Raw genomic sequence first — 26614 nt, 5'->3', positions numbered from 1 at the left:
AACTATTTAAAAACACAAGAGGTGGTGTTATAATGAGGAAACCATGGAGAGCAGAAGGCTTATGATTATTGACAGAAGTTGATTAAGAAATGGATTATTGTCTGTTAGGATGTCTGAGTATCTACTGTCACCTCCATCCTACCTAGCTTTATGTAAATTTCCTTTAATTGAGGTATTCATTTACAATCATTATTTTCATTGGTAATGTGCTTTATTTGCATTTGAAAGCAAAAAGAGGAAAAAAATTAAACACGACTGGCTGACCCCTGCCATGTGACAAAGGCTTTGCGTTTTGTCACTCTGACCTAAATGGATTAGGGCCAGGAAATAAAGGTCAGTCTCTTACCAGTACCCCTGTGTGTCACATTTTTGTTACATGGAGTTTCCAAGAAAAATATTCCAATTTGCGTCAGTAATTATGCATCCTTTATGCATTTTCATGTAGTTTTCTGAGTTTATTTTGTATTCAGAAATTACCTTTGAGTGCCAAACCTATTAAAAATGAACACTTTGAAATATCCGTCAGCGGTTAGATGTAAATGGTAGATTTTGTAGCTGTACATGCTCTTTTTTTGCCCTTTTTACAATAGTCCCCACATCACTTGAGTCATAAACGGCCAAGGCTGTGGTTGGATTACATTATTTTATGAATTTACAAGTTAATTCCTTAGTTAGGTGCTGTCTGAGAGCTGTATTTTATTGCTAAAGCATTGCACAGGACAGGTGGAGTAAGAGCCATCCCTACTATTGATGGTTATTGATGGAGGGAAATGGGTGGAGGATGTACCCCGGGTGCTCCTGTAGGACGCTGACCACAGCCTTTCACCATGGCCAGAAGCTGGAGGTCAGGTTTTAGCCACCAGCTGTGCCAGGGAGCTCCCTGTCCTGCAGGAGTTGGTTTGGGCAGCAGTGCCCATTCCTGAGAGAGACGACGGGGTGAGGGTCCCCTCTGGCCACTGAGGCTGGCCCTGCTGTCACCCCGGCCAAGGGCCCGCCAGCTGGGAGGTGTCCAGGGGTGGCAGGAGTTCCCTGGGCGCAGCTACAGCCCTGGAGGCAGGGCTCTGCTCTCTGTTTGTGCTCCAGGTGAAGATAAGCTGCTGTAAAAGTTTCTGGTTTAGTAATTTTAATGATAACTTTTTAATCTGGTCATTATTTTCTTTGATTGCTAATACCTTGACCTCTGGTGACAGCTGCTGCTTGTGCCTGCTAAACTTTAATGCAGGCTATAGTAAAGAACATTATGATTATTTGAAAAGGCAGGGTGTAATGCATTTCAGATTAACAGTGAAAGAAAAGCTATTCAAGTTAGAGGTTCACTTTGCCGTATCACTCTCTGTGCTGCTTTCCTTATTATCAGTACAAAAAATGAAATGAGAATAGCACATCTTTTAATTTTCTTCCACTATTACCTCTTGATTTGCATTCAGAGCTCCCAGAAGAAATACCGCTGAATTCAGAAGTAGTCTATTTAAGCTGCGTGGTGTTTAAAAATTGCTGTAAGAGGTTAAGGTGCTGTATATTATGCAGTTGACCTTACTAAGAAGCTATGTTAACAATTTAGACTTATAATTTTCTCCCGTTACATTTTGTTAAAATACTTTTTTTTTTTTTTTTTAAGAAAAATTCATTATCTCTTTTGGTACCCCTGCAGGTTAAACCTTTTGATTTCTCTCTAACTTATTTTGCAAGATTTCTAAATTATATTTAAACTTCTTGCACTTAAAAGGTTGTTTTGCCAGTGTCTCTTTGAAAAGAGGGATTTCTTTTTTTGTCTCCATCTCTCTCTTTGTCCCTGCTCTGCAGAGGCTGTGCGCCTCCACAGCATTTTCCTTCGGAGGAAAAAGCCCAAACCCTCCATCTGCAGAGTCCTGCAAATACACTTGAACTCTTTTTATCTGGCACTACCATGTCTTTGTGGCCGATCAGGTTTGAACGAGGTGTCCGGGGAAAACATTTTGGATCCTGCCTTTACCAACCAGTAGTAGCCTCCTGGCATGTTGGATTCAGCCTCCCTGGATTTAACCGTTGTTCCCTGGCTCTGCCTGGCCACGGCCAGCACCAATGGCCAGCACCAGTGGCCAGCACCAGTGGCCAGCACCGGGTCTGCTCAGTGAGAAAACCAGCAAATTCTGGCAAAGCAACAATAGCAAAATGCACCAGGGGAGGGGAGAGCTGGACCCTGTCACTCTTTAGCTCAGTAGCCCTCAGCAGAGGTGTTTGTGCACTCAACGGCTGCTTGAGCAAAAAAACAAGCCAGGAGAGGAACCCTGTAACGCAGAACATGTTCCAAGATGCTCAAGGTGTCGCCGTCCCAGCTCTGTGGTCCCCGGCAGTGGATATTTATTGTGGACACTGCCTCCCAGTCACCTGTCATCTGAAAACTACAGCTATGACTCTGCCAGTAAGTAAAAGGGGGACAGGGGCTCTGGGGCGTGGGGCTGAGTAGCACGGACTGGCTGCATCAGCATTGTACGACCTGTGACCCTCAGGCATAACCAGTATTTTGTATTTTTCCAATCTGCAGTGCAGAAATAAGGAGGGGGCTGTGCTGCAGCGTTCATGCTGTTCACGCAAGTGGGTGTGATGGAGGTGCGAAGCCTCCAGGACCTGCTGGAGGACTGCAGGGAGGGCACGGAGACTGGCCAGACAGGCTGGTCCATGTTTCCCACTGGAAATGGTCCCTGGGGCATGCTCCCCCACAAATAATGGCTGGACACTCTCATGTGGTGCTAGTTGGCGTGGGCCAAAATCGGGCCAAGTGCTACAACTAGAGCAGTTCGGACCAGGGGCGGTGCAGGGATGGGGATTGCCCCACCACCTTTTGCTCGGTGGCGTTGGCACAGGATCTGAGCCCGGGCTTACGGACCGGCCCCGAGAGTCAGCGGAGAAGGGGTGTCTCTCCACTGAATCAGGATCAAGTTGTGAGCCGAAGCTGCAAGCACAGGGTGAAGGCAGTAGGGGCCTTTTGACATTTCAGTGTTTCCCGAGTTCCTCTTCGTTCTTCACACTATCACAACAGTCACTTAGACTTCAGACAGCACGAGAAATATATCGACAGTCGCCTTCCTGTTGTAAAGTCAACACAGGGAGGGAGAGAAGCCCAGTATGGATCGCAGAGCCAGAAGGTAGTTTTATTCATGTAATCTCTAGGTATGTAGGCTGTGATCAGCACCATAGCAACTATCTGAGCCACTTGAATGAGTTAGATACAGATAGCAACACTTGTTATTTATACAGCACCCTTTATTGGAAAATTAAAAAATGCCAGATACCAGTTTCATTGAGTAGGTAAACTGCATTCGTCTGTTGATATGGAAGTGCCATAAAACCTCTATTTGTATCACTGGGATATATCTACACGACAGAGGTTGTTTGGCAACAAATAAGTAAAACAGTTAGAGGTTCTAAGGAATAAAAGAGTAAACCAAGGGGATAAAAACATACTAAAAGGATGAAGAATCGGTCTATGTGCAGAGCCAAGCTGAAACTTGGCAGCTTTATAAACCAGTTAACACAGAAATAAATGAAAGTCCAAACAATAGGAACAAATCTGGAACAAATAAAATCATGAACTTACAAATGTTATAAATTTATTGTAAAGATAAAAACTCTTTTGAATTAATTGTGTCCATGCAGTTTATTCTACTGCATACTTTGCTTCTGGGAAGATTCTGTATCTGAAAAAGCCATATGAAGTATATTCATAAAGCAGTACAAATGGAAATAAGAAATATTTCTCACTTGAAATAATAAGACACAAATTTGTCTCTATGTTATTAGCTGGTTTTCCTCTGAATCATCTTGAACTTCTAGTCAGACAGCAAAGTTAAAATAAATTATTTCATCATGCTGCAGAATATTTCTTAACTGTGTAATTCTTTCCTTTGCAGAATGCAGGTACTGAGCAAATAGTGGTTCTATGTGTCAGCATTTCCCTGGTGACTCTCAGCTTTTGCAGAATTTATGTTTTGATTAAAAGGACGCAATTATTTTTATAGATAAAAAAAATAAAATCTTTATGTGTATACTGACTCCACACAGTCCTGCTCAATGCCAAGAAAAGTATACTCTGTATCTGAGGCAAAATGCAGACTATATCAATGAGGTCATCTCTGAAGCTTAATTAAAAGATAATAGTTGCAACTTGTAATTTCAGGCTCAATCAGTTTTATGACATCCCGGTTCACAGAGCAGAGCCGGTGTGAATGCAATAGGAAAGCCTTCTGCCATTTCAACATCATCATTGGCCACCACTGGTGGTTGCCCGGCTGTGCTACAGCCACCCCATGGAGTATCCAGGCCAGCACAAGTTATCTCGCGGGGGAACGGGAACACACCAGATCACCTCCTCCCTCATGGCTGCAGGACCTGATAGACCTCCCTGAGGTGACCGAAGCCAGAGGCCTCTCGAGTGCCACATTAGCCAAGCTCTCAATTGGAGTTAGCCAACCTGAGGTAAAATCCTGGCTGAGAGAAGGTAACTTGTAGCGTTCACATTAGAGACCGAGCAGGACAGATTAGCCAGATGATAGCTAAAATGAAGCATACACCCCTTCTCCGTTTAAACCTTTCCAATTTCAATGCTTTCTGTCTTTACATAGGTGTGTAGGGAGCCTCCTTAGAAACTCTAATTAAACCAGCTAATAAAACCCTAGTGTTACATCCCTGGATCTGACTGGCTTTACACTGCTCATCCGTATCGCGCTGGATGCAAGCTAACTGCGGTTTTGAGGCTCAGGGAATGACAAGCAAAGTTTGCTGTATCAGCCAATTAATAGCATCGGTATTTATGCAGGAATGAAGCTGAAAGTGCAAATAAGGCCAGCGACCAAACCCTTCCGGCAATTACATTTAATAAGGTACTGCGTGTTATTTACAGAAAACATACATCACACAATTCCTACACATAAAATGCACACAAAGTATAAAGACAAAAGCTGCACTCCCATAACATGCTAAACAAAATAAATAAAACTGAATTATTTTGGCACAATAGCTATATAAATAAATATTCTCAAATGTAATGAATTAACATTTATTTACAGTCTACTGAAAGTGCAAAACAATTGGCTGAAAATGAAGATATTTGTAAATGCTTAAGACCAGAAAATACATGTTAACCAGCCACAATTAATTATAGCTGAAGTTTAAGGTTTTAATGTCCAGGAAATTATTCTCTTGAAATCCATTTGTGCATATTGTGCTCTTTTTGAACCAGTCCTTTGCTACCTTTATGCTATTGATTTCGACAACCGTACTATTGTAATGGAGTTCTGTAAAAACCTGATTGGTATTTTAAAAAAAGAAGTAAAATGTAAACACAGGTTAATATATTTGTCATTGAAAATATTTTCAGTCCTGTCAGTTTTCCGAAATGGCCACACTGCTTGCAGTAGTAGGCAGTACTATTAAGACTGGAAATTTTTCTTAGTATCTTGTATTTCATAATGGAAACATTTGTAAGTCTTCTCTGAATGGAACTATACCTTGGACCTCTCCTGAACCTACAGTTTTTCATCAGATGCTTACATACGTCTTCTACTGAGGTCAACAGTAGCTGGGCAAGCTAAACTGATGATCAGTTTTGGTCCTGACCCAGAGAATAAATCGTAAAATACAGATTTTTAATTAGAGAGAAAAATACTACCTCCCTTAGAATTGTTAGAAGCTTTGTGTGCATTTTTCACCTACTATTCTATTTTATCTTTTGCCTTTTTTTATCCATATGAGAAAATCATTTACTACACTTTAAGAATTAACAGTTCACAACACGGCCACCCGTACAGCTACAGCGCATAAATTCTTCCTCAGCCAAAGTTCTCTGACAGGCTGGTACATTGTGCGTTGCCTAAGACCTTAGAATATGTTTTTGCTTATTTTTGTAGTGGCAGTGCGGTAGCAGAGACAGTGAAGTTCTTAACAAGTGACCTTGACAGGATAAAAGATCATTTCTCATCATTGCTTCAAATGTTTATGCTCGACGCGGTTCTAGTCGGTGAGACATCTGTGATAAAGTTCTCTGGTTGTCAATCACATTTAATTGCCGCACATAGCTCCGAACATCCTGATGGTTCTTATTAGTTAGGGCTGCGTCGGGATCTGGTGAAAGAGAAACGATGTAGGATTGATACACTTAAACGAACAAATGCCTGAACAGAATGCATAACTCTTTACAAGCTGTCACAGGAAACACCAGATCCTGGTGAGTTAAAAAGAAAATATTTAGAATTTGCTCTCTCTGAAACCTTTCCTCCATGTCTGACAGTCTTTCTGGTTACTAGCCTCGCAAATTAACTTTTTCTCTCAGACATCCTTGGCTACATTTGCTCAAATTGATGGCCCTTGGTTACGGTTTTATACATCACCTTACCAGTCAATAGCTGTAAATGATATAGCTAACTAGTGTGATTTAAAGCTGCCCATCAGCTTTCGAACCAGCAGCTTTCACACAGATTCAAAACTATGTGATTGATTTAAGCCTCCTTTCATGAAATATTCCCATTTATAGCTCAGTATTAAATATTTGTAACGCTAGTGATTAGTGGCTGCCCTAGTCAAGCCTCAAAATTTACCACCTGTTTACATTACTTAACATAACCACATTATACCTACTTCAACAACAATTATGAAATACCACTGAGTTAAAATCTGGGTATCTTCAGCCTCACAGTGAACAGCTTACATTTTAATTAAATATGTGTTAGGTAACTTACACTTCCCTAAAAGAAAGATACTGAAGCATCTACTATATATAAATATGCACACACACACAAAAAGCATGGGACTTAGATACAGTACATCTATATACTGACATTTTGTTATATCATGTATACTGAAAATTCCCTTCCATTTCTAAATATGCGTAGGTCTTACTAGTGCTTAATACATTAAAATTAAAAGATACATAGCCAGAAAAACCTTAATGGTGGAAGGAAAAAAAAAAAGCTCACTTAACTTGATCTTCTAGAGTTAAGCTTTGACCCAGATGAAAAGAAACTATTTTAATAAAAACATATTGGTTTATATTATTTATTCTGTTCTTTGCTAAAGAGGAAGGCTGCTGTGAGGCAAAATGAATGAAGTGCTGAAGAAGTGCCGGTGTGACTGGGACTGACAGTGCACCTAGGTGGGATGAGACCCACAGAGCAAGTTTGTTTGATCATACAGCTCTGTCGCCTTACATGGCCTCAAGTAAGTTCTGGTAATTATACTGACAAACAGGTTTTAAGTTCATCACCATATGCAGTTATGTCATTTATAAACATCATGTTTCTGGCCTGGTTTCCTATAAAACTAGGATTTATCCGAGTATCTTGCATGTATCTGTCTGCTGCGGTCTGCTAGCCTTATTTCAATCATTTCTGAGCCCACTGGCTAATTCCAACCAACTCTAATTTGACAGATGTATGGAGACCTCACAGATATTTAGCGCTTTTACATGGTTGGAAAAGAGATAGAGGAGATGGGGCTTATTAGAGCTTCCTGAAAGATATTTCACCCTGTGAAACAACAGAGGATCCAAACATAGAAGAATCACTGGAAACCAAGCTTTTGAATTCTGGTACACACAGAATTAGTTGTAATTACTTTAGCTACTGATGATAATGCTGACTGTGCAGATGTTGTAATACACTTACTGAAAGATTGGCTTCGGCAGAATTTCACCGTCCTGACAGTGTTGGCAATCATGCGCTGGAAAGAAAAGATGGTATGCAATCAGAGAACAAGCACTGTATTTCATCATCATTTAAACGAAGCACCTAACTGTGCCTGAGTGTGAAGACATATGCCAATAAAAGCAGTCATATGAATGAAAATATAATTTTAATGCTGATACCCTCATATGTAGGGTGTGATTTGCATTTACACAGGCTTTAAATGAGCATGAGTATAATTTACATGCGCTCAGAGAACCCTTTCCCTTGCTTCGATGCTGTAAAAGGCCTTAACTAAGAATGAAAATCAGCCCCTTCCTTGTGCATTTCTTTGATACCATCTTCTTGCGTTAAAAAGTAAAAAGGAATATCATGTAAGAACACCTTTGAGTATGTACACATGTTAATTTTTAGACCTAATAGCGAGGCCATTTCTAGAACATACTCAGCAATTAAAGAGCTTTCACCTTTCATATGAGTTTGAGTTTAAAATGCAGCCCTCTTGGAAAATTACAGTGTAAAATGAGCATGTGAGGGTGTATGTTCCCTGATTCCCTGTGGAAGCGTGCTTGATTCACAGGCTGAGAAGGCCACTGTTAGAACTGTGGCCCTGTAGGCAAGTTTCATCAGTAGACAGTGTTAGCTTGCACAAGTGTATCTAACCCAGCCTGAAGTCTCTTCAGACCTCCTTGGTTGTGCTTGCTCTTCAGTAAATAAGCCATCATTTCACTCACTTACGTAAGAAAACATTAATCAATATGTTTTGCTTTGATAAATCAGATGCTATTACATGATATTTTACAGCACACTCCCACCAGGCTGCTTCATACCTTCCTGAAATTTTGTGTGAGATTAACAAGGTAGTCATAAGCCCTCACACAATGGAATGATATATTTCTTCCCGGTGAACAGTAAAACTCAACGTACAATTATAATCTTATGTGAAAATTATATTACAAATAAAATACCTTTGTGAAATCTGTTATTCTAGATGTGTGAATGCACCAGTGTAAAATGTTCCTTACACTCACACTGAATAATCTTAAGACATTTTAACGCACTGTCAAGCATACAAAACCAGGTATGGCTGGTGGTCAGCATTAGAAACTATTAGAAACACTATTGATATACCATGTAGTACATTTTTGTGGATTACACATTGTATAATCAAATGAAATGTATCTATTCTGAAACTAATCTAAAATATTTTAATACTGAAACACAAGTTCCCAGAGATCTAGAGAATTTGGATATGTGTCTGCTTATATTGTTCCTAAAGTCATATGTATTTACATGTGAAAATAAGTAGATTTCAAGTACGAATAATTTTTAGACTATGTTAATTTTCATACCTCTTCAAGCCATTACTACTAGGCAGGTTTTCTAAGGCACTTATCTTGCAAACATTTGCGTGCTTAGCATTAAGCATGTGAATAAGCGCCATTGACTTCAATGCAACCTCTTCAATACTCAAAGCACCCATTATAATACTGGATTGAGACAGAATGCACTGCATATTACAGTGTTGGTTCTTCAAGTCTAACCCAATCAAATGAAAATCAGAACAACATGAACACGTAGACATGAATGCTTCATAACACTATGGATTCATATTTGGCTCTGTTACATGATGTTGCTATTTTGATTTATACCATTTCAAAAAGTACTCCCCTAAAATATCTGTTTCAAGGACAGACTGTAAAGTTGAACTGGACCAGCCAACTTGATGAAGTTTCAGGAGCATCTAACTTCAAGGGAAGCTTTGCTAAGGACACTTCATTTTTATGAAGATGGGTAGTGTTGTTTGATGCGCTTTCTACACGGACTGTTAATACATGCCATAATTTTTCATACCTGTAAATGTTTAGGTTTTGAAGTCTCATATCATAGAATCATAGAATTGCCTAGGTTGGAAGGGACTTTTCAGATCATCTAGTCCAACCATCAACCTCACACTGACAAAAACCATCACTAAACCATATCATAATGATCTTTGGAGCTAGTCTGTAGGCTCAGTGTTTGATTAGTTTAGTACTAAGCTTCTTAGGTGAAAACTTAGTTTTATCAAAAAAAAGTGTGTTCTTATGAATCATTTTACTCTTTTTTTTTCCTTTATGTGGGGAATTTGTTCTGAAAAAAAGCATAACATTCAGAATAAGTGCTGTAATGCTGTATTGTAATGTAAGACAAATGTGTGTAGCAAGGGTTTTAAAAAAGTTATCACTATTTCTGAATTGTATAGGCTATTCCAGGCAAGGAAAACCAAAGTGGCAATGATCTTGTGAAACTTCTAGTTAAAGGCTGAACTGCCTGGCTTCTTTCAGTTGGCTGAAAGGCTTCATTTTAAGAAGTTACTTTGCCTATTCCTGAGGATAATCTCATTCACTATCTTCATTCAGAAGTATCCTGGCAATGATGAAACACAAAGGAATGAGGAAGTGGGTGTTAAGGAGCATAAATGGAGAAACCGTGGCCAGAAAACAGCATCAGAACCCAATGGGGAGATTCTGGAGCATTAGGTATCCTTGAAGAGCTCCTTTCACATTGCTTTTCTTCCAAATGCTGTTGTACTTGCTAAAATAAACTCAAAACAGCTCCTCTTTGGAAGGTGAAAATTGAACAGGAAAACAGCATATGAAGCAAAAGTGAATTTCCCTTCCTGAAACTTGTAGATAAGTTGGATTGTCTTCTTTTGATTCCAGAAAACTAGAAACATGTACAGAGAAAATGTTCAGATGGAAGTTTAATTGCCAGCTCCTCACAATTTTTCTTTAAGTAGAGGATTACCTCTAGTTAATGCCTGCAAAAATTAACCTCTGTTTACTCACTGTGCTAAGACAGACCATTATCAAAAAGCCATACAAACCTAAATTTGGATCTTTCTGAAATAGAATGAACTGCATAATATAACAAGCAACCACTACCACCAGCATGCTATATATACACAAAACAATACCCTTTCAAGTTTTACGCAGTCTGGAATAGTGGCAGCAGGCCAGCACATTATCTTCTAATCCATTCCAAAGCCAGGTTTCTAAATGTTATAAATATTCATATATGCCATAGAAAACTACTAAGGGCTTTAGTCACACACTTTTTGCATAATCTTTATGTTCCAAAAATGAAAGAATGTTTGCCTTTTTTTTGCATAAGGATCAGAGTGTGAATTCCCTTTTGTTCATCGCCACAAAACCCGAAAACCAATATGCGCAGATTCTCTAATCCTCATTTCACACCTGAAGGGTGAAGAGGCTTGACAAAAAGAAGCATCAGTGGCCAGCATCATGGCACCGCCTTGTGCTGCTATGGCAGGTCAGCACTTTCAGAGCTCTCTCGTGACTTCTGCTCCCTCTACAGGTGCCATTTCTGAGACATGCTGGGTAGCACGACATGGAGATGGCGCCACACTAAGTGATCTTTGTTCAGGCTGTCTGATGATTTGAGAAATGGCACTGATAAAGTTCCCAAATAATTGCATCTTCCCTCTCCCTATGAATACAAAATTCTGTACTGGCAGTCAAAATTATGCAGCTGAGGTTTAAAAAAAGCACAAATCAGTAAGTGGTCAAGAGTAAGAAATATTGTCTGTCCTTAAGGAGAGTCATGCTCAGTACTTTCCTCACTTTCTTCTCTCTTCTTTCCCTGGCAAGACATAACTCTAGGAAAGGGCCTTTAAATTTTTCCTAAATATATAGCTATAAAAGCAGTGTCACTTGAATGTTATATATTGCCACGCACTGTGCTGCAGGTTGTGGGTTGTCCTGTATCTGCTAAATCATACAGAGTGTATAGGAACTAATACTACTGACAGCTTTGGGGGCTCTCCTTCGCCTGAAAAGAGGGTCATTAATGGACCTAAAAGACAAATGTGCATTCTAGATCACAAACTAATTGTGTTTGCTGTCTATTGCCATCTTTTTATCTTTCACCTACTTGCAGCTCTCAAAACGTCCTCAACTTGCCAAACTACAACTACATCATTTAAAAAACTTTACAAGCCTATTCATTCCTTGTTCCTCTATGACAAATACACCTTCAGTTTTCACATAGATGGGTCTTCTAAAGCAACATTTACAACTAACATCTACTGTCAACTCACTAGAGGAGAAAAGATGCAGGTAGTTTTTACCACACAAGTTCATGGAGTATATGCCAAGCTAGAAGGTACATCTGAGCAACACCATGGTGGAAACAGCTTGTACCTTGTCTCCATCAGCTTCTCACAGTGAGATAAGTAGAAGACCTTCAATACTTCTCTAAAACTATGTCTTGTTTGGTATTGAAGACAAAGCCTTTTAGTAAATGGTTATACTACTAATACCAGTAATTTAGTTATTCTCCCTACTTACTGATAAAAGTATAAATAACATGCTCCAGGCTGGATTTTAAGGCCAAATGCTTGTTTCCTCCACCCCCTCCCTTCCTTCATTCAATGAATTGCATAGTAAAGAGCACAAGTACAGTGCAAACATAAAGAGCATACCTATTTCTGACACATTCAATATTGTTTGGCCACATCTTGTACAAACCAAATGGGTCCGCTTACAAACGTCCCTCTTTACACATAGCTATGGCTCTACCACACACGGTATTCTCTTCCCTGGCTAGCTGTCCCTGCCCTCCCACTCCCCACAGCCTCCTCCAAATAAAAGGCATCCATGGGGATCAGGAGATGGGGAAGGGGAAGAAGGAGCGAGCAGTTACAAAGGCAGCAGCAGGTAAAGCTCAGCAATGCTCTGCAGTTATGTTCCCCCGCTACTGCCAATGCCACAGTTGTGCCACTACACTTCTGAAAACACCGATTTGTGGGAAAGCATAGTAGGAAAAAATTGACTCAGTCCCTTTCTGTTTTAGCTTGACTTGCTAAAGAAAAAAACCCAGGCTAATGTGCTTTAACATCATCTGTCTGTTTTTCCCTTCTTCTCTAGATAATTTTGTCAAATTTGAAAAAAGAACCCAGAGTTTTCAAACATAAGAAAGCTCCTACCAATTTTCTGTGAAAATAGATGGCTGTGGACAAGAGAAAGATCGTGTAAGTGCCCTCTTCTCCCATCTCCTTCAGGGAAAAGGCTGTAGTGCAAGTTCCTATGTTATGACAAAAGCCTATTCACACAGAATTCCCCAGCCATGAAGAAACCACACATGCTCCAGCCACGAGGAAAGCTCTGAGCAGAGCTTGGGCAGCCATGAAACACAAACGTTTAGAAAACCAGGTCTCGCTGTTTCTGGCACTTGGGGAACTCCTGGCTCAGACACACTGACAGCTCCTGCTTGTTTTAAGATGCATTGTTTAATATAAATAATAACAAAAACGTCAGAAAATATAAAATATTTAAAGGAAGCTGTTTCAGCTAAAGAGATGCCACTAGATCAAACTTCTACTTTTGGCTGCCAGTTACAGGAATAAAGTTGTCAGCAGCACATCAGCTGTCGGGATCAGAGCTCTGTGGTGAGAATGCAGACACGATGCCAGAGGCTGTTCTCAGTTTCATCACTGTGCTTACACGAGAGACAGAGGGACCCACCTCCTCCGGTGGCAAATGGCACCACACGTGGCAACTGCCCAGATATTTTTATTCATAAACTTCAGCAAGCATCAAAGTTAGGATGGATCAAGGGAAATAATTTTCCAAAGAAGGAAGATGTTTTACAGAGATGAGTAATAGAGTGGCTCCCAGCAATATTCAGATGTATCTCCATCTGACATTATGACAGAACATTATGCAGCAGAACAAACAGGCAGAAACAACAAATGGCAGGACAGGATTCCTGTGAGGAAATCTGGTTTCTGCTTTTCTCCTGAAAATGGCAGAATAACATCACAGATTTACCTTGAGTTTATACTGATGTAAAAGAGAGCTGAATTTATCTGTGCGTTATCTGGCTGAGTGGTCTTGTCTTCACTAGTTAATATCTCGCAATTATGTGTGGATATGACAGTTGTAAGCTTAACACAAGTAGGCGGTAGCGACTGAAGTTTAACAGTAGGCTTTTCTTCTCTGCTTGACCTGATGACACATGCAAAAAGCTAAAAACTGCCAGGTCCACATTAGGATTTGAATGCATTATGTGGGTGGAATCTGAATACATGTTTCTTTGAAGAGCTATGGGTTGAGAGAAGCAGTAAAAACTCCATAGAAGCATGCAGAATAGCCAGTGAAGAACATTAAAAACACAAAAGATATACCTGTAGTAAGGCAGGGAGAAAAAGTAGAGTGTGCTTTTAGGTCGAGCACTAACTGAAGAGATGTTTAGAATACAGAGAAAGGAGAATGTTTCCCTTTCTGTTGCATGGAGGAACATGAGACATTATATTGATTCTTTGAAAAATATATAGCATCAAAAATACATTAACTGATATTCAGTTTCCCTTCCTAAAAGAAATGCTCAAAGATCAGATTACTGATCAAAATGGGTGATACTACATTCATGTAGTATAAAATTTTATTAAAAACCTTTGGGTACTACTAGTAAATCCGTGTTCTGGAGATAACGTACTTCTGAAGGTAAAGCAATGTGCAGACTAGGGTGAAAAGGGCAGACATGCAGCAGCCTAGACACAGATCAGTTTAAGGTGGTGCAAAATTCAGTCTTGGCCTTGGGAGTGCCAAACTGCGGTACAGAGTGGTGCAGAACCATTTCTAAATGACAAGCCTGGGTTGAAATTCTGTCTATGGGCAAGTGCTCACAGGAGAGCTCCTGCCTCCTGTAATGGCTTTTGCACATAACCAGGCATAAAGAAGAGCCTGAGGCACACAGCTCTGAGGCCTGTGGATATACCGGCTCTGCTGGCTCAGGAGGTTTAAGTAGGCCAAGTGAGGTGGAGAACATTGAGCCAGCCACACAGCCATGGCCATAGCAATGCAGCTGCCATCCCCCCTGGTTCAGAGGTGCTCCAGTCAAGTCTGAGATCTCTTTGTGTTCCCCAAAATATTTACTATCTACACTAAAATATATATATTTATCTATCTAATTATAACAAGTAGTCCAGGAAAAAGTCCTTTTCTGCAGATAGAAGGCTCAAGACCTTTGGAAGGAGATGGAAACACAGTCTGCATGTGCAATTAAAGAATGTCATTACTGCAACGTGAGGTCAGGCTCTTACTCAGACATTAGCACTACCATTTACCCACAAAAAAGTCTCAGCTTAGTAAAGAGGTATTTTCATCCTAGGACAGAGGCTGTCCTGGAGTCACAGACTAAAATCTAAGAGAAGAATGAACCCAGAATGATGATCACTGTGAAGTTTTCTAAAGAGCTGAAAGTCCTCTTCTCTTCCCCTCTGTGGCATCTGTGCTCAGCAGGTAAGACAAGCTCCTCCGCAGCGCAGGGGAAATAACCACGGAGTAGTTCTGGTTACTGTAGTACTAAGAACAAACAGATATAGGTGCCACAGTAGATCTGTTCTAGCATGGCTGCTGAATGGAGCTTTGCTGCAGAAATGGTAAGTCAAGTCTGATTTTGCAATGCAGCTGCACATAGCTGGGCTTGGCTAACCCTGTTTCTCAGATGTGGGTGTCATTAACCACATTAATTAAGACCATGGCCTTAGCAACCAAGAAAACTGTTTCTTACTTGAAGTTGAGTAGAGTTTCAGTTGACATTTCTGCCATGGGAAGTTGCCTGCCTACAGTTTTTGACAATGGTGTTTGAAATTATGAGAACTTAGGTGCAGGATTTAAAATAAATCAGATTTGAGGGTAATCTAACCTTCTATGATTGATCCCCCTTTCCAATATGAAAGCAATCAAGTCACAGAAGTCTTTTCACTTGTTAAAGTAAAGAAGAAAATAAGATGTTGTGCACATTGTGTATTAAAGCTCTTTTCATTCTCTGAGGAGCAATGCAGAACTATCCCAGCCTGAGGCAGTTCAGTCCTGTTTGAAGGAAGAGCAGTTAAGATCACAGCCTGATCCCAGACTGGCTGTTAAAAATTGTCTCTAACAGCTCTGCTTCCTGTCACTGCTGCTGCCTCTCCTAGGAAACATTTTGGCTGTGCATGGCTCAGTGGGCAGTTGCTTCTCCACCTCTGTGAGGTTTTCCAGAAACCCAGAGGTCCCCAGTCACTGTGCATAATGCAGACTACTTTTGCCAGCTCTTGCTCCTGCCTTCACTTTCTCTAGCCCTACAAGTCATTGTTGAGAAGTTCGCTCTTGAAGAGATAAGTAAGGAGGTCTTTTTAAATTTTCATTTCAAGTATATCATACATACCATCTTTTCGAAGTTTACTAGATTGTCAGTGAATGTCTTGTTTCCCTCATGAGTAAACGTCATGTCTGCATAGAAATAAAAAACACATGAAAGGCCATTACTGAATCATTGCCACACAAAACAGCAGAACTTTTTATCTATTCCTTACAAAAATCAAAGCAGCTATTAAACATTTAATTTTTAATTTGCAGCATTTCTGAGACTAGTAAAATACAGGTATGACATTCAGATGTACTAAAGCAGTTTTTCTTGTCTGTATCAGGCTTTTTAAAATGGAAAAAGATCATACCTCACACTGAGATTGATTTTTTGCTTTTTCTTGCAGCTAGTCTTATTCTTCAAATATTTGACAAATAGCTTTCAAGTTAATAATTCTGGTAACATCCAAGCTTACCTTTTATAAGTAGTGGCATGAAAGGAATTAATGGAGGGTCCAATTTAGCTACAGTTAGTCTGTAGGCCCGATGGTTTCTTGATGGATCCTCAAGAAAAAAAGAGAAATCAAATAATTACTGATATGTATTATTATATGTATTGAGACACTGTATGCATTCATTTAGATGTCATGCCATTTATTAAATTCATTATTTTCTCCTGTGGCTTTAAAAATGCATCTGCAGACTAAGGCACCTTTTATCTTTCTCCCATATAGCTTACATGATGAGAATGCAGCTGCTAAACACAAATATTTTTCATGCCAAATAGCAAGGTAAGATATGATTACAAAAAAATTGTTCATAAAAGGAACCACACATTTTTCCTCCCTCCCTGCAGCTGCAGATCCAGTTTTGCATATATTGTAACACTAAAATGTATTGCCTGGAAAAATCCAGGTTGGAAAATGTATTTCCCATATGTACTATCGGAAAACATGTGATAAAGCTTTTCTGAGTTCCCAGATTAATTTTGAGTGGTACATAAGTTCTCTCAGAGTAGGTTCCTAAGAGTATAATTTATTAGTCATACATACTTGTTTTAGCAGCTCTAAAATGGGATCATAAACTTCTTAAAGTCAAACAAGGACATATAAAATGTTCTGAATCAAGGAATTCAAATCAGTTACTCAGAAACTGAATTAGCTCAGATTGTGCATAGAATAAGGGATCTATTGCTATTCACCATTAAGCTTTCAAACTCTGCATAGATCTTCTTGAACTTGCTTGGAAGTTTCTGTTAATAAAAACAAAAATAGAAAACCTTAATTAAATCCAATTTGTGTGGTAATTTTACTGTAAATGCTAGTTCCTTCTACAACGCCCTAAGTCGGGAAAGTGCTCTTTTTGCCAGATATTTCTAACAATGTGCTAATCTAAAATACAACATGTCTCCTAGCAACCAGATTATAAATAGAGACGGGCCAGCCATGAAACCTGGATCCTGATTTAAACCCCAACTTAAATTTACTCCTTTAGGATGTTTAGATTCAGATTTTTGTTTGGCTCACACTGCAATCACTGAATTCAGAATGTAAGTGAAAGTTCAGTCAATGATTTCAGGACATTCCCGATTACAGCCTATCTGAAAATATAATTTACACACAGCTTGCGTAGGGGTAGCTCAGCTTAATTATTCATACCTATGATGAACTGCCCTTGCAACATTCAAATCCATGCCTGGGCATTTCCAGGAGGTTTTTTTGTACATGCTGATGTATCACCAACTATTGCTCAAATTCCTGACGTGCCCAGCAGCCAAGGGCCTCTACCACTTTCTGGGATATAAATTAATGAATAGTTTTTTAGTCCACAATATCTACACAAATAAATCACGGTCAGTTAACCATGCAGTGATTGTGATGAGATGGGCTTTACTAAATATTTTCTTTCCTCCTTGTGTTACGTTATATTAAATAACTTTACTATAAACACTGTAAGATATGTTACAAATTAGCTTCAGAGATCACAGTAATGTTTTATGCACACTCAGAATATGTCAGCTTTCTAGTTCTAATAAGAAATTTCTCTATATTTGCTGATTAAATCAGACTACTACTGGCAGCGGGTAACATTAAAAATTAATAGAGACTTTATAGTGCAGAAATGATTTTTTGCAATACTTTCTACATTTGGAGTGTGTACCCTGGCAAGATATTTACACTGTGCCACAGCAAGGGCCTAATTTTTAATGATGTGTGTGAACAACTCTGTGCCTAGTTTGCATATGCATGCAGATTAGGTGTTTGTGAAATAAGTGGGATAATTGGACATTTGCACCTGCAAATATCTAATTTGTGCATGCAACTAATGTAAATGCATGATAATATAGCAAAAATCAAGTCTTGATATGTTTTTTTAAAGCATATTCTGTATATATATCTGGCTAAAAATCAAGCTGCAGATTCTCTTTATAAACTGACTGCTCTACAGAACCAGTGTGATTAACACTTCCCTGATCTCAAGTTCACATCTCAAACCTACAAATGATCTGTGCCCCTCCAGCACAGACCCTGTGCCCATTTCAGATTACTGTATGTAGTAGATACATTCAATTCCCTCTTCTCTCTTCATATTACTCCTGTACTGTCTCAGATCTCCCCACTATTCCTCCCAGTAGCCACAAATGAAGAGTCATTATTTTGAGAAACTGATCTGCAAACCTTTGCCTTTAGCACCAATTGTACATACCACTTGCAACATGTACTTTTGAAAACTGGACTGATGTCTTCTCAGATGTGTTAGTCTGATCTCCCATTTCAGAACACTTTTTAAAAGGTGTTCAAATTTTGGTCTCAGTTGCATCGATGACCTCAGTCATGCTAACTATTTTGAATTTCTAACGAACAAAATACATGCACATTCAAATCTGCACTGCTTTTCACAACCAGTATGTTCTTACTGATTACATGTGCTTACTACCTCACCCTGCTGAACACTGCGCCCTTTTTATATACTCACAGATTAAAGGGCAAAGCCACAGAAAAAGGTGGAAGCTCTGAGAATGAGAACCAAACTGAGCAAGCAGGGGAATGCATGTCAGAGAGAAAACCAGAATTGGTTAGGACAAACCCACATTTTAACAGGGCAACAGAGTCCATATGGAGATCAGAAAATAATATGTTTAAACAGAGGATGGATTTTAGAGAAGTACCTGTGGAGTGGTCTCACTAAATGATCAGTAAACTCAGAGGAGGGGCTGATGTAAGAAGTTAACTGGCTAACTCGCTCATCCTCTTGGGCAGTTTAGCTCATCAATAGAAGCTGCTGTTGTCACTCTTGTTAACTGCTTTTGAGTATTCAACACATCTATGGGTATACTGCCTTACTAATAATAATTGCCAGCCTTAGCTAAAGGCTTCTGCTCAGGAGCTGAATTAGTGGATCTAATTTTATCAGTAATAAAGGCCCAAGTCATATTTTTGCTAACTAAAAGCACAAATCCCAGTCAAACTTCTTGGAATTGGATTTTAGCTAAGACTTACCTCCCATGTTAACGAGAGACGGCTCACAGCAACATTACTCAGTCCCATAATAATAGCGAAAAAGGAATTCAGATTTTTGTATTCTTTACAGCTGAAACACAAAGGGCCAGGTTTTGAGTTGTACATATGGGTCAGGGCAGAAGTACACATGACAACCTGAAGAGAGCTGAACCCAGGCATCTGGCACTGGTGTGACTGAACTTGGGCAGCCCTGGCCAGCATGCCTGTGGCACTCCACTTCACCAATGTGTGAGTAATTCACCGCACTACGGAGGCTCCTCTCCCCTCCCTCCTAAATTGATCTCCTGCTTCCACTTCACTGAGTGCCAGCTTCTTCAGGACATTAAAGGAGTCTTTGAAGTTCCTCCCCACCCAGAAACAGTCCTGAAACTGTGTTCAATCCAGTCCCAGGGAATACCAGAAACAGTGGAAGCAACTGGTTTACAACCTCATTTGCTGCAGAACTTGCTGACAGGTTCTGAATAGCTACTGAACGCTGGAAGCTGTCCCTAGACAATCTTCATCGCAGTTTACAGGGGCACTGAGTATTTTTAAAGGGAGAAGACCAGCTGGCTAGAGATGCCCGTGTGCCAGTGACCTCTCTCGCTGTATATGATTTCTAACTAGAACTTGTAGATTCTGGAACTATTTAGGATGTTTCAAGCAAAGAACTGCTGTTTGTTACAAGCATCATTAAAGAGAGGCCCTGGGCACTAGGAGCTCTAGGTCACACTTCATCACTAATGCAAAGGAGAACTTTTGTTACCAACCAGGAAAAACTCAAACGTGTAACTGAGTATTATGGAAGACCCAATACACCATATGCAGCAGTAGACACAATCTGACAAAGCAGCCCACACAACTGCATCAGGTTGCTCAATGACTCAATGGGAAGGGAAGAGAGAGAACAAAGCCTTGATTTGATAAATCTGTCTCACTATGTTCCTGCAAATAATTTGCTATTTTTCACAACTGATTTGCCAACATCTTATTTCAGAAGCTGTCTCTGATTCTTTTGCTGTTTACCAAGAAAATTTTCTCAAGATTTAAGCTATGATTCTCAGATAGATTTTTTTTATTCATTGCTGAAGCTCTTAGCTCCTCTGAGGCATCCTCCAAATGAAATTAGTACAATCATCGCATCCTACTGTCCGGCTCCGCAACTGCCATATCACCCTACTGTTATTCTGTTCTCTCTGTCCCTCCATTTTACCAGACTCGATGTATTGAGTGGGTAAGTCCTTTAGATCTGGGTCTCACTTGCATCTGCACTGTGTGAACACTGAGCATGTGAAAAAATGATTTCTCCCATCTGATGGTCTGTCTGTTGGAGACTGCTGCCCCCTCAGATCTTCCAGCAGAGCTGCTCATACGAATTCTCCCACATCAGATTAGGGACAGTGAGCAAGGTTAGCAAAGATAAGCTGAAATGTTAAAGCCACCCCAACTTATTCTGACTATAGCAGGTCAGGGAGTGCCTTGTTAGTGGATCTGAGGGGAGATAAGGATGAAAAGCAGCAAGGATAGGCTGTCAGTGATAACGTCTTCCCCAGGCACGACTAAATCCAGAAAGGGATATCTGTCCACAGCCTGTGACATTGAGAATAAATTGTGGCATGTTAAAAATAATTAGTACCACACAGCAGTAGTGTTCAAACATAGTAGACAGCTGCAAATGTATCTGCAATATGTAATTTGAATCTATCTTTCATTTTAAAAAGGAAACATTTTGTCAAATACCCTGTTAAGCAATGTAATTTGACAGAGTCCCTGTTAAAATACATTTAGATGTATGACATTCTACACAAAATATTCTGTAAATTCTACAGGCTCTACACTAAATAGCTCAGTTCCAGGTAGAGGATCTCTCTAGGGAAGGAGAAACAGTGCTGCATGGCTCCACTACACATATGCTGCCTGTAAAATGTCAGAAAGTGGATCCTCTGAAGCACCACATTGTGCTCAAAGCAGAGGTCCCTCTGCCTCCCAAAACAGACTGTATTGGAAAAATCTTCCCGTTAGTCTGAATTATGAACACACATACAGGCACACACTCTAGTCTTCAACACAAGCACACACGTGGTTAAAATTTCTCAGTGCTTACACAAGCATATTCATCTTGGAATTTTCCCTGTAAACACACACCCTTCAAAAATTTCTTACGGGCTTCTTGGGCTTGTAATATATGCATGTGTATGGAAAGAATGATTTTCAAAAACTGAATGAAACTGTCTGATTACAGTGATACACAAGAAGGCTTCTAAATAGCCTGTGGGTGTTTCTGCAAAGAGGAAATATATACAAACTGAGTTTGTGGATATCCATGAGTATGTGCGAGTACATCCTAGAAGGCCTTTCTAATACAATTAATGTGGGAAGAACTCACTGTAGGAATACAGTTTGCTTCTCTCCTTTGTTCGAAAGTTTAATCCTACAATGGCTGGAGAAAAGAGATGAACCTGGTAACCTCTACATCCTTTCCCAGCCGATGCAAAGGCAACAACGGCTCCTGGAACTGAAAGCACACGTGTACAGCGCTCGGAGCCAGCACTTGGCCTTGCGCTTGCCCGCACAGGCAGGGAGCACACATCACAGGGTGCGTGGGGTGGCAGACACGAAATGATGCGCCTCTGCGACGCCATCTGAACCCCCCGTCACAGAATGGAAACAGGGTTCTCAATAACAGTTATCTTTGAAAATCGGTACATGCAAGGCATCTCGTTACCACCAGTCATGCCTAAGATTAATAGTGCAGCACTGAGCTCTTCTCCCCGAACACTCTTCTAATGAGTCTAGTACTTCTAGGTAGGGTAAAGTTCTCATTAGGCCTCAAGGATCTTCACAAGCAAAACTTCCTCAAAGATACTGCTTCAAGGCCTGGGCCCGCGTGTTTTGATCCCATTTCTTGGCTTTTTCTCCCCTCTAACTTGGGTGCACTTTGTGTTTGTTTTACCGCCTGCCGTAGCACCCGTTGCCATGGCAGCGCTGTGCAGAGGGCAGCAGCCTGGCAAAACTTCCCAGCGCCCGCAATTAAACCTGCCCCCTCCGTTTGGATGGAGGAAAGTCTTGTACTTCGGGTTTCTCTGCTTTTAGGAGACAAAGAGGACTCAGCAGAGCCGACCACTTTTAGCTATTTATTTTTAGCGTTGTAGTGATACCAGAAACATGGAAGTAAACAGGAGGTTGTCAAGCTGTTGCAAATAGCATAGGATTAAACCCATGACACTGAGGAACCCACGCGCTGGGGCAGTTTATTAAGGAGATATTTAACTGTAATTTTTAGGATACTTGATTTCAAGTGTTTATGGAAATTACTATTGTATCTTAATTTACCACATTTCAACATTTTCCCCTTTCATGCCTCTGAGTTTAGAAAAGGCTCGGAGGCCTCTGTGTGTGGGTGCCACTGCCCTCTCCTGGACACAGCCCGCCAGGCTGGCAGCTCGCTTCCTAGTTTTGCTCTGTGGAATGAGATAATGGAATCCGCGGTATATATATTTTTAGAAACTAAAGAGGTAAATTCTGTCCTCTGTTCTGAATATAAACCTGATCCTGTATGCCTACCACTAGTTTTTATAAATCTTCAGCTTCGACCAACTGTAATCTGACCAGAGGGCCCAAAGCAGTTCCCAGAAGGAAGTCAGTACTTGTGGAGCGAGGCCTTTCCCGGAGGAAGGACTCAGGCTGATGCAGGGAGTCAATGTGATCGCTGATTTCAGCTATGTGGAATTATTAATTGGGCGGAGGGTGGCATCACGGCTGTAACATTAATCTTTTCCTTCACACAACTACACTTAACGATGCAAAAAAACTTAAAGCCCATGGTTTAACTGCAAGTAATAACTTTTTTGTTCAGGACGGCTGCCTAAAGGCCTCCAGTCACAATGCCCAAAGTCACAGACACACACTTAAACAGGCAGCTCCTCACTGCACACCTCTACAAACTGTTTGTTCAGACAGCAATGAACGTAAAGGGTACTTAAAAGGGTGGGTGTCAAGATGATGGGGCCAGTCTTTTTTCAGTGCTGCCCAGTGACAGGACAAGAGGAAACGGGCACAAACTTCAACATAAGAAGTTCCATCTAAACATGAGGAGGAACTTCTTTACTTTGAGGGTGGCAGAGCACTGGAACAGGCTGCCCAGGGGGGTGGTGGAGTCTCTGTCTCTGGAGACATTCAAAACCCGCCCGGACAAGTTCCTGTGCAACCTGCTCTAGGTGGACCTGCTCTGAGAGGGGGGTTGGACTAGATGATCATTATGTGATTCTGTAATAAACACACCACGAACTGTAAAGGAAGGAATAGGGTAACAATGATAAAAACCTGTAGCATGCCCCTGCTCCCCCTGAAGTCAGTCACACCCTTGCCCTTGACTTCAGTGATAAGGAGTCAAGGCCAACATCTTTGGCTTGAAGGCTCCACAGAGTTTGAATACGAATAAAAGAATAGAAGACAGCAAGAATTGCCTGCTATCCAACCTCAGACCCAGCAGTGAATAACAAAAAAGGACATTCATACCATTGCAATTTTAAACAAAAGTATTAGAAAAATATCCTAAGTAGACAGAATCATCTCCATACTATATCTCTTTGCTCTCCCCTTTCAGTTTTCCCACTCGGGGCAATTCTGAGAATAGTTTTCCTGAAGAGCACCAGAAATACTTCTGTTCTCAGGAAAATTACAGCTCACTTTTGTTAATATTTACTAATTTGCAGATGAACATTTGCTAATGCATGTAAGGGTAAATGAAGGATTCTCCCAATGAATTGAAATACCTTTACTCACAAATTTGATGTGAAAACATGTCCCTAAGAGATCACAGATCAAGAAGCAATGACGAATAGGACATGAAAGAATAATATGTATCAACAAGGTTCTATACAGCCCTATAAGAAAATGGACGGAATTACCAAATAGGGAACACTTTAACCTCTACTGGGTGTGGCTGTCTGAATATAAAAAAGAAAAATAACAATAAATTGACTATATTGAAGCTCATTTCCAGCACACAGATGATTGTATACTTACTGGGCTGCTATCTTAATATACTTCTTTAACAGCTGAACACGCTTGCTAAGTTGAGAGCAAAGACAAATCTCAGTGACCACCCAGAACTGAATTTCATTAAATCTTCTTAAAAACAAGTCCAGATTTGCTGTGGTTTTTTTAAAATTGTGCCTTCCAAAAGTGTGATAGATCAATTCCAGCTAGGAAAAAGAAAACAGTTGGGAATTTTTTTTTTAGAAATCTCGTCTTTTGGACAGAAGAAAGAGGCTAAGAATAACTATGTAAGTATTTAGCCTGACACTTGCTCTGCAATTTCTGTTTATTGCTGTACAGACAACAAGGATTCAGGTTGCAAATCCAGTAGACAATAGCTGAGGCATACTAAAAGCATAACTACAGACAATGTATAAATTGGTTAATACCTTAAAACATACAAAAGTAATTCAATAAGCACAACATGTTCATTTAACTTTATTTTTGCATTTTGCCTATAAAATTAAGAATGCTTTATACTTTCAAAACTTGTAGGTGGCTTTATTGTAGTATTTTTGAAAATCAAGCTTAGAGAAAGTTTTGCAAATAATGCACAAACCTAAAATGTACAAGTAAGCATTTTCTAACAGATTCTAATCTGCTGAGTAGATGGATCCTCATACCTCATGCACACAGTTGAAGAGCTCCCAGTCATAAATTGTCATCTGATGTGCTAAGTCTTTGGAGCTCATCAGTTCGAATGTTCCCACTGTACCAGTAGATGGTCCTTCTTGTTCTGGTAATGGTGCCTAAAAATGGGAAAATGATATAAAAATATCTTAGAAATACTAAATTGCATGATTGGTGCTTTTCTTCCATAATATTTCTGATTTTTTTTTCAGTGTGACCATTTTCCTAAGCATGTTTCTAATAGTAAAACTGAAATATGCTTTTAACCACAGGCTGGCATTAGGGAATGAGAAGCCCTGTGCAAAATCAGTATCCACTATGCACTGGATAGTCAGGAAAATTCTGAAAGCTCTTCAGAGGCACTGTAAGGAAATAAAACAGACTGTTCTCAGCGTGTTATTTTTAGCATTGTTCTAAAATTTGAAGCCAGAAATAAATACTTCAATACACGTTGTGCTAACTAAAGCATGTCTGTTTGTTTAGGAGCATAGGTCTTTCCACAAAGCTTTTGTTACCAGTTTCCTTTTTCACTTACACAAATAACTAGGCCTCAAAGCACAAGCCAAATACTTTTGCAAATTAATGATTGTAATGATGAGAATTATTACATCTGCCATGCTTCAGAAATCTGCAGTGATTGCAAGATCTTTCGATCATTTATAAAATAAGCCTCATACCTTCTCTTTGACAGTACAGGGATGCACTACTTGTGACTGCAAAACTCCTGGGTATGCTAATTAAAATTATATGGACAGAGTCTTATGAGAAAGAATCCTTTAAATCTTCAATTGTAAAACATTTTTGAAAGATACTCCCACACCACCCAATAAATGTGACGTGATCCACAGTTTTGCACACAAGTAAATCTTATGTTAAAGAGAGATTTAAAACATGGCTTGAGATCAAGTTACATTTGAAGTATTCTGTGGTATATATTACGGTCAAAGTGTTTGAACCAGCACTGCTAAAATATTAACAACCAACCCTCTTGCAAATTCAAATGCGTTACATCAGTAGAGCTTCCTGTGAACCCACATTTTAATTGTTTTGTTTCCAGGAGAGGGCAGTAGAGTTCACTTACAAGTTTCTTTCTCAATTTCTCAGAGGGTCTTGGTTAGATAATTACAGAGCAGGGAATTGTCAACAGGCTCCTTTCTGAGTAGAAACTCAGCACAGTCTGCAAGATTACCAGACCATATTTACACACTGCAATATCAAAAATGAACTTACTAAATGAATCCCCTTTTATGTAAGAACATTTTATTACCAATAGGAAAAGGACTGACTGGATTAATACGTCAAGTCACTTTCTCAATAACACACAGTATGTAGGAGCTTTATTTCTGTATGAGTGCTTGCTTTGTACTCTAGGGAAAACTTGTCTTTCAAATATCATTATAATACAAACTAATTAAAAATAATGAAACTAAACCACAGGCATTATTACCTTAAAAGCTCCATCTATGATTTTAAAAAATAGTGTATCTAAAAAAATCAGGAGACCTATCAATCTTATAACAGCCTGCAGATTGCTCTGAATTGGAATTTGCACAAACACAAAATTTCTTTAGTTTAAGACTGAGTATGAATTAAAAGTACGGCAGTTTTGTATAGAAAATGCTGATTTGTAGAAAATGCTAATTTGTAGAAATTTGTGGAA

At 39.8% G+C, this 26614-nt stretch overlaps 1 protein-coding gene across 5 annotated transcripts in view; it reads right to left on the bottom strand.

The window, feature by feature from the left end:
• Window positions 1-4838: 4838 nt before the first annotated feature.
• The window catches only part of RAPGEF4 (Rap guanine nucleotide exchange factor 4), a 152361-nt gene continuing 130585 nt past the window's right edge, over window positions 4839-26614 (bottom strand). For 2 of the 5 annotated variants that reach the window (XM_074145737.1, XM_074145738.1), the window contains 8 exons: window positions 24948-25073; window positions 24313-24491; window positions 19285-19375; window positions 16986-17036; window positions 16261-16348; window positions 15867-15931; window positions 7638-7692; window positions 4845-6099 (listed from right to left, as the gene is read on the bottom strand). In XM_074145737.1, coding sequence (XP_074001838.1) covers window positions 5972-6099; window positions 7638-7692; window positions 15867-15931; window positions 16261-16348; window positions 16986-17036; window positions 19285-19375; window positions 24313-24491; window positions 24948-25073 — 783 coding nt within the window. In that variant the 3' untranslated portion in view covers window positions 4845-5971. Of the gene's footprint in view, window positions 6100-7637; window positions 7693-15866; window positions 15932-16260; window positions 16349-16985; window positions 17037-19284; window positions 19376-24312; window positions 24492-24947; window positions 25074-26614 lie in introns of all 5 variants that reach the window. The other 3 variants (XM_074145736.1, XM_074145739.1, XM_074145740.1) reach the window with 3 other exon arrangements.

This window comes from Numenius arquata, chromosome 3 (assembly GCF_964106895.1).
Source record: "Numenius arquata chromosome 3, bNumArq3.hap1.1, whole genome shotgun sequence".
Lineage (NCBI taxonomy): Eukaryota > Metazoa > Chordata > Aves > Charadriiformes > Scolopacidae > Numenius > Numenius arquata.
This window is presented reverse-complemented; position numbering and strand designations above follow the sequence as displayed.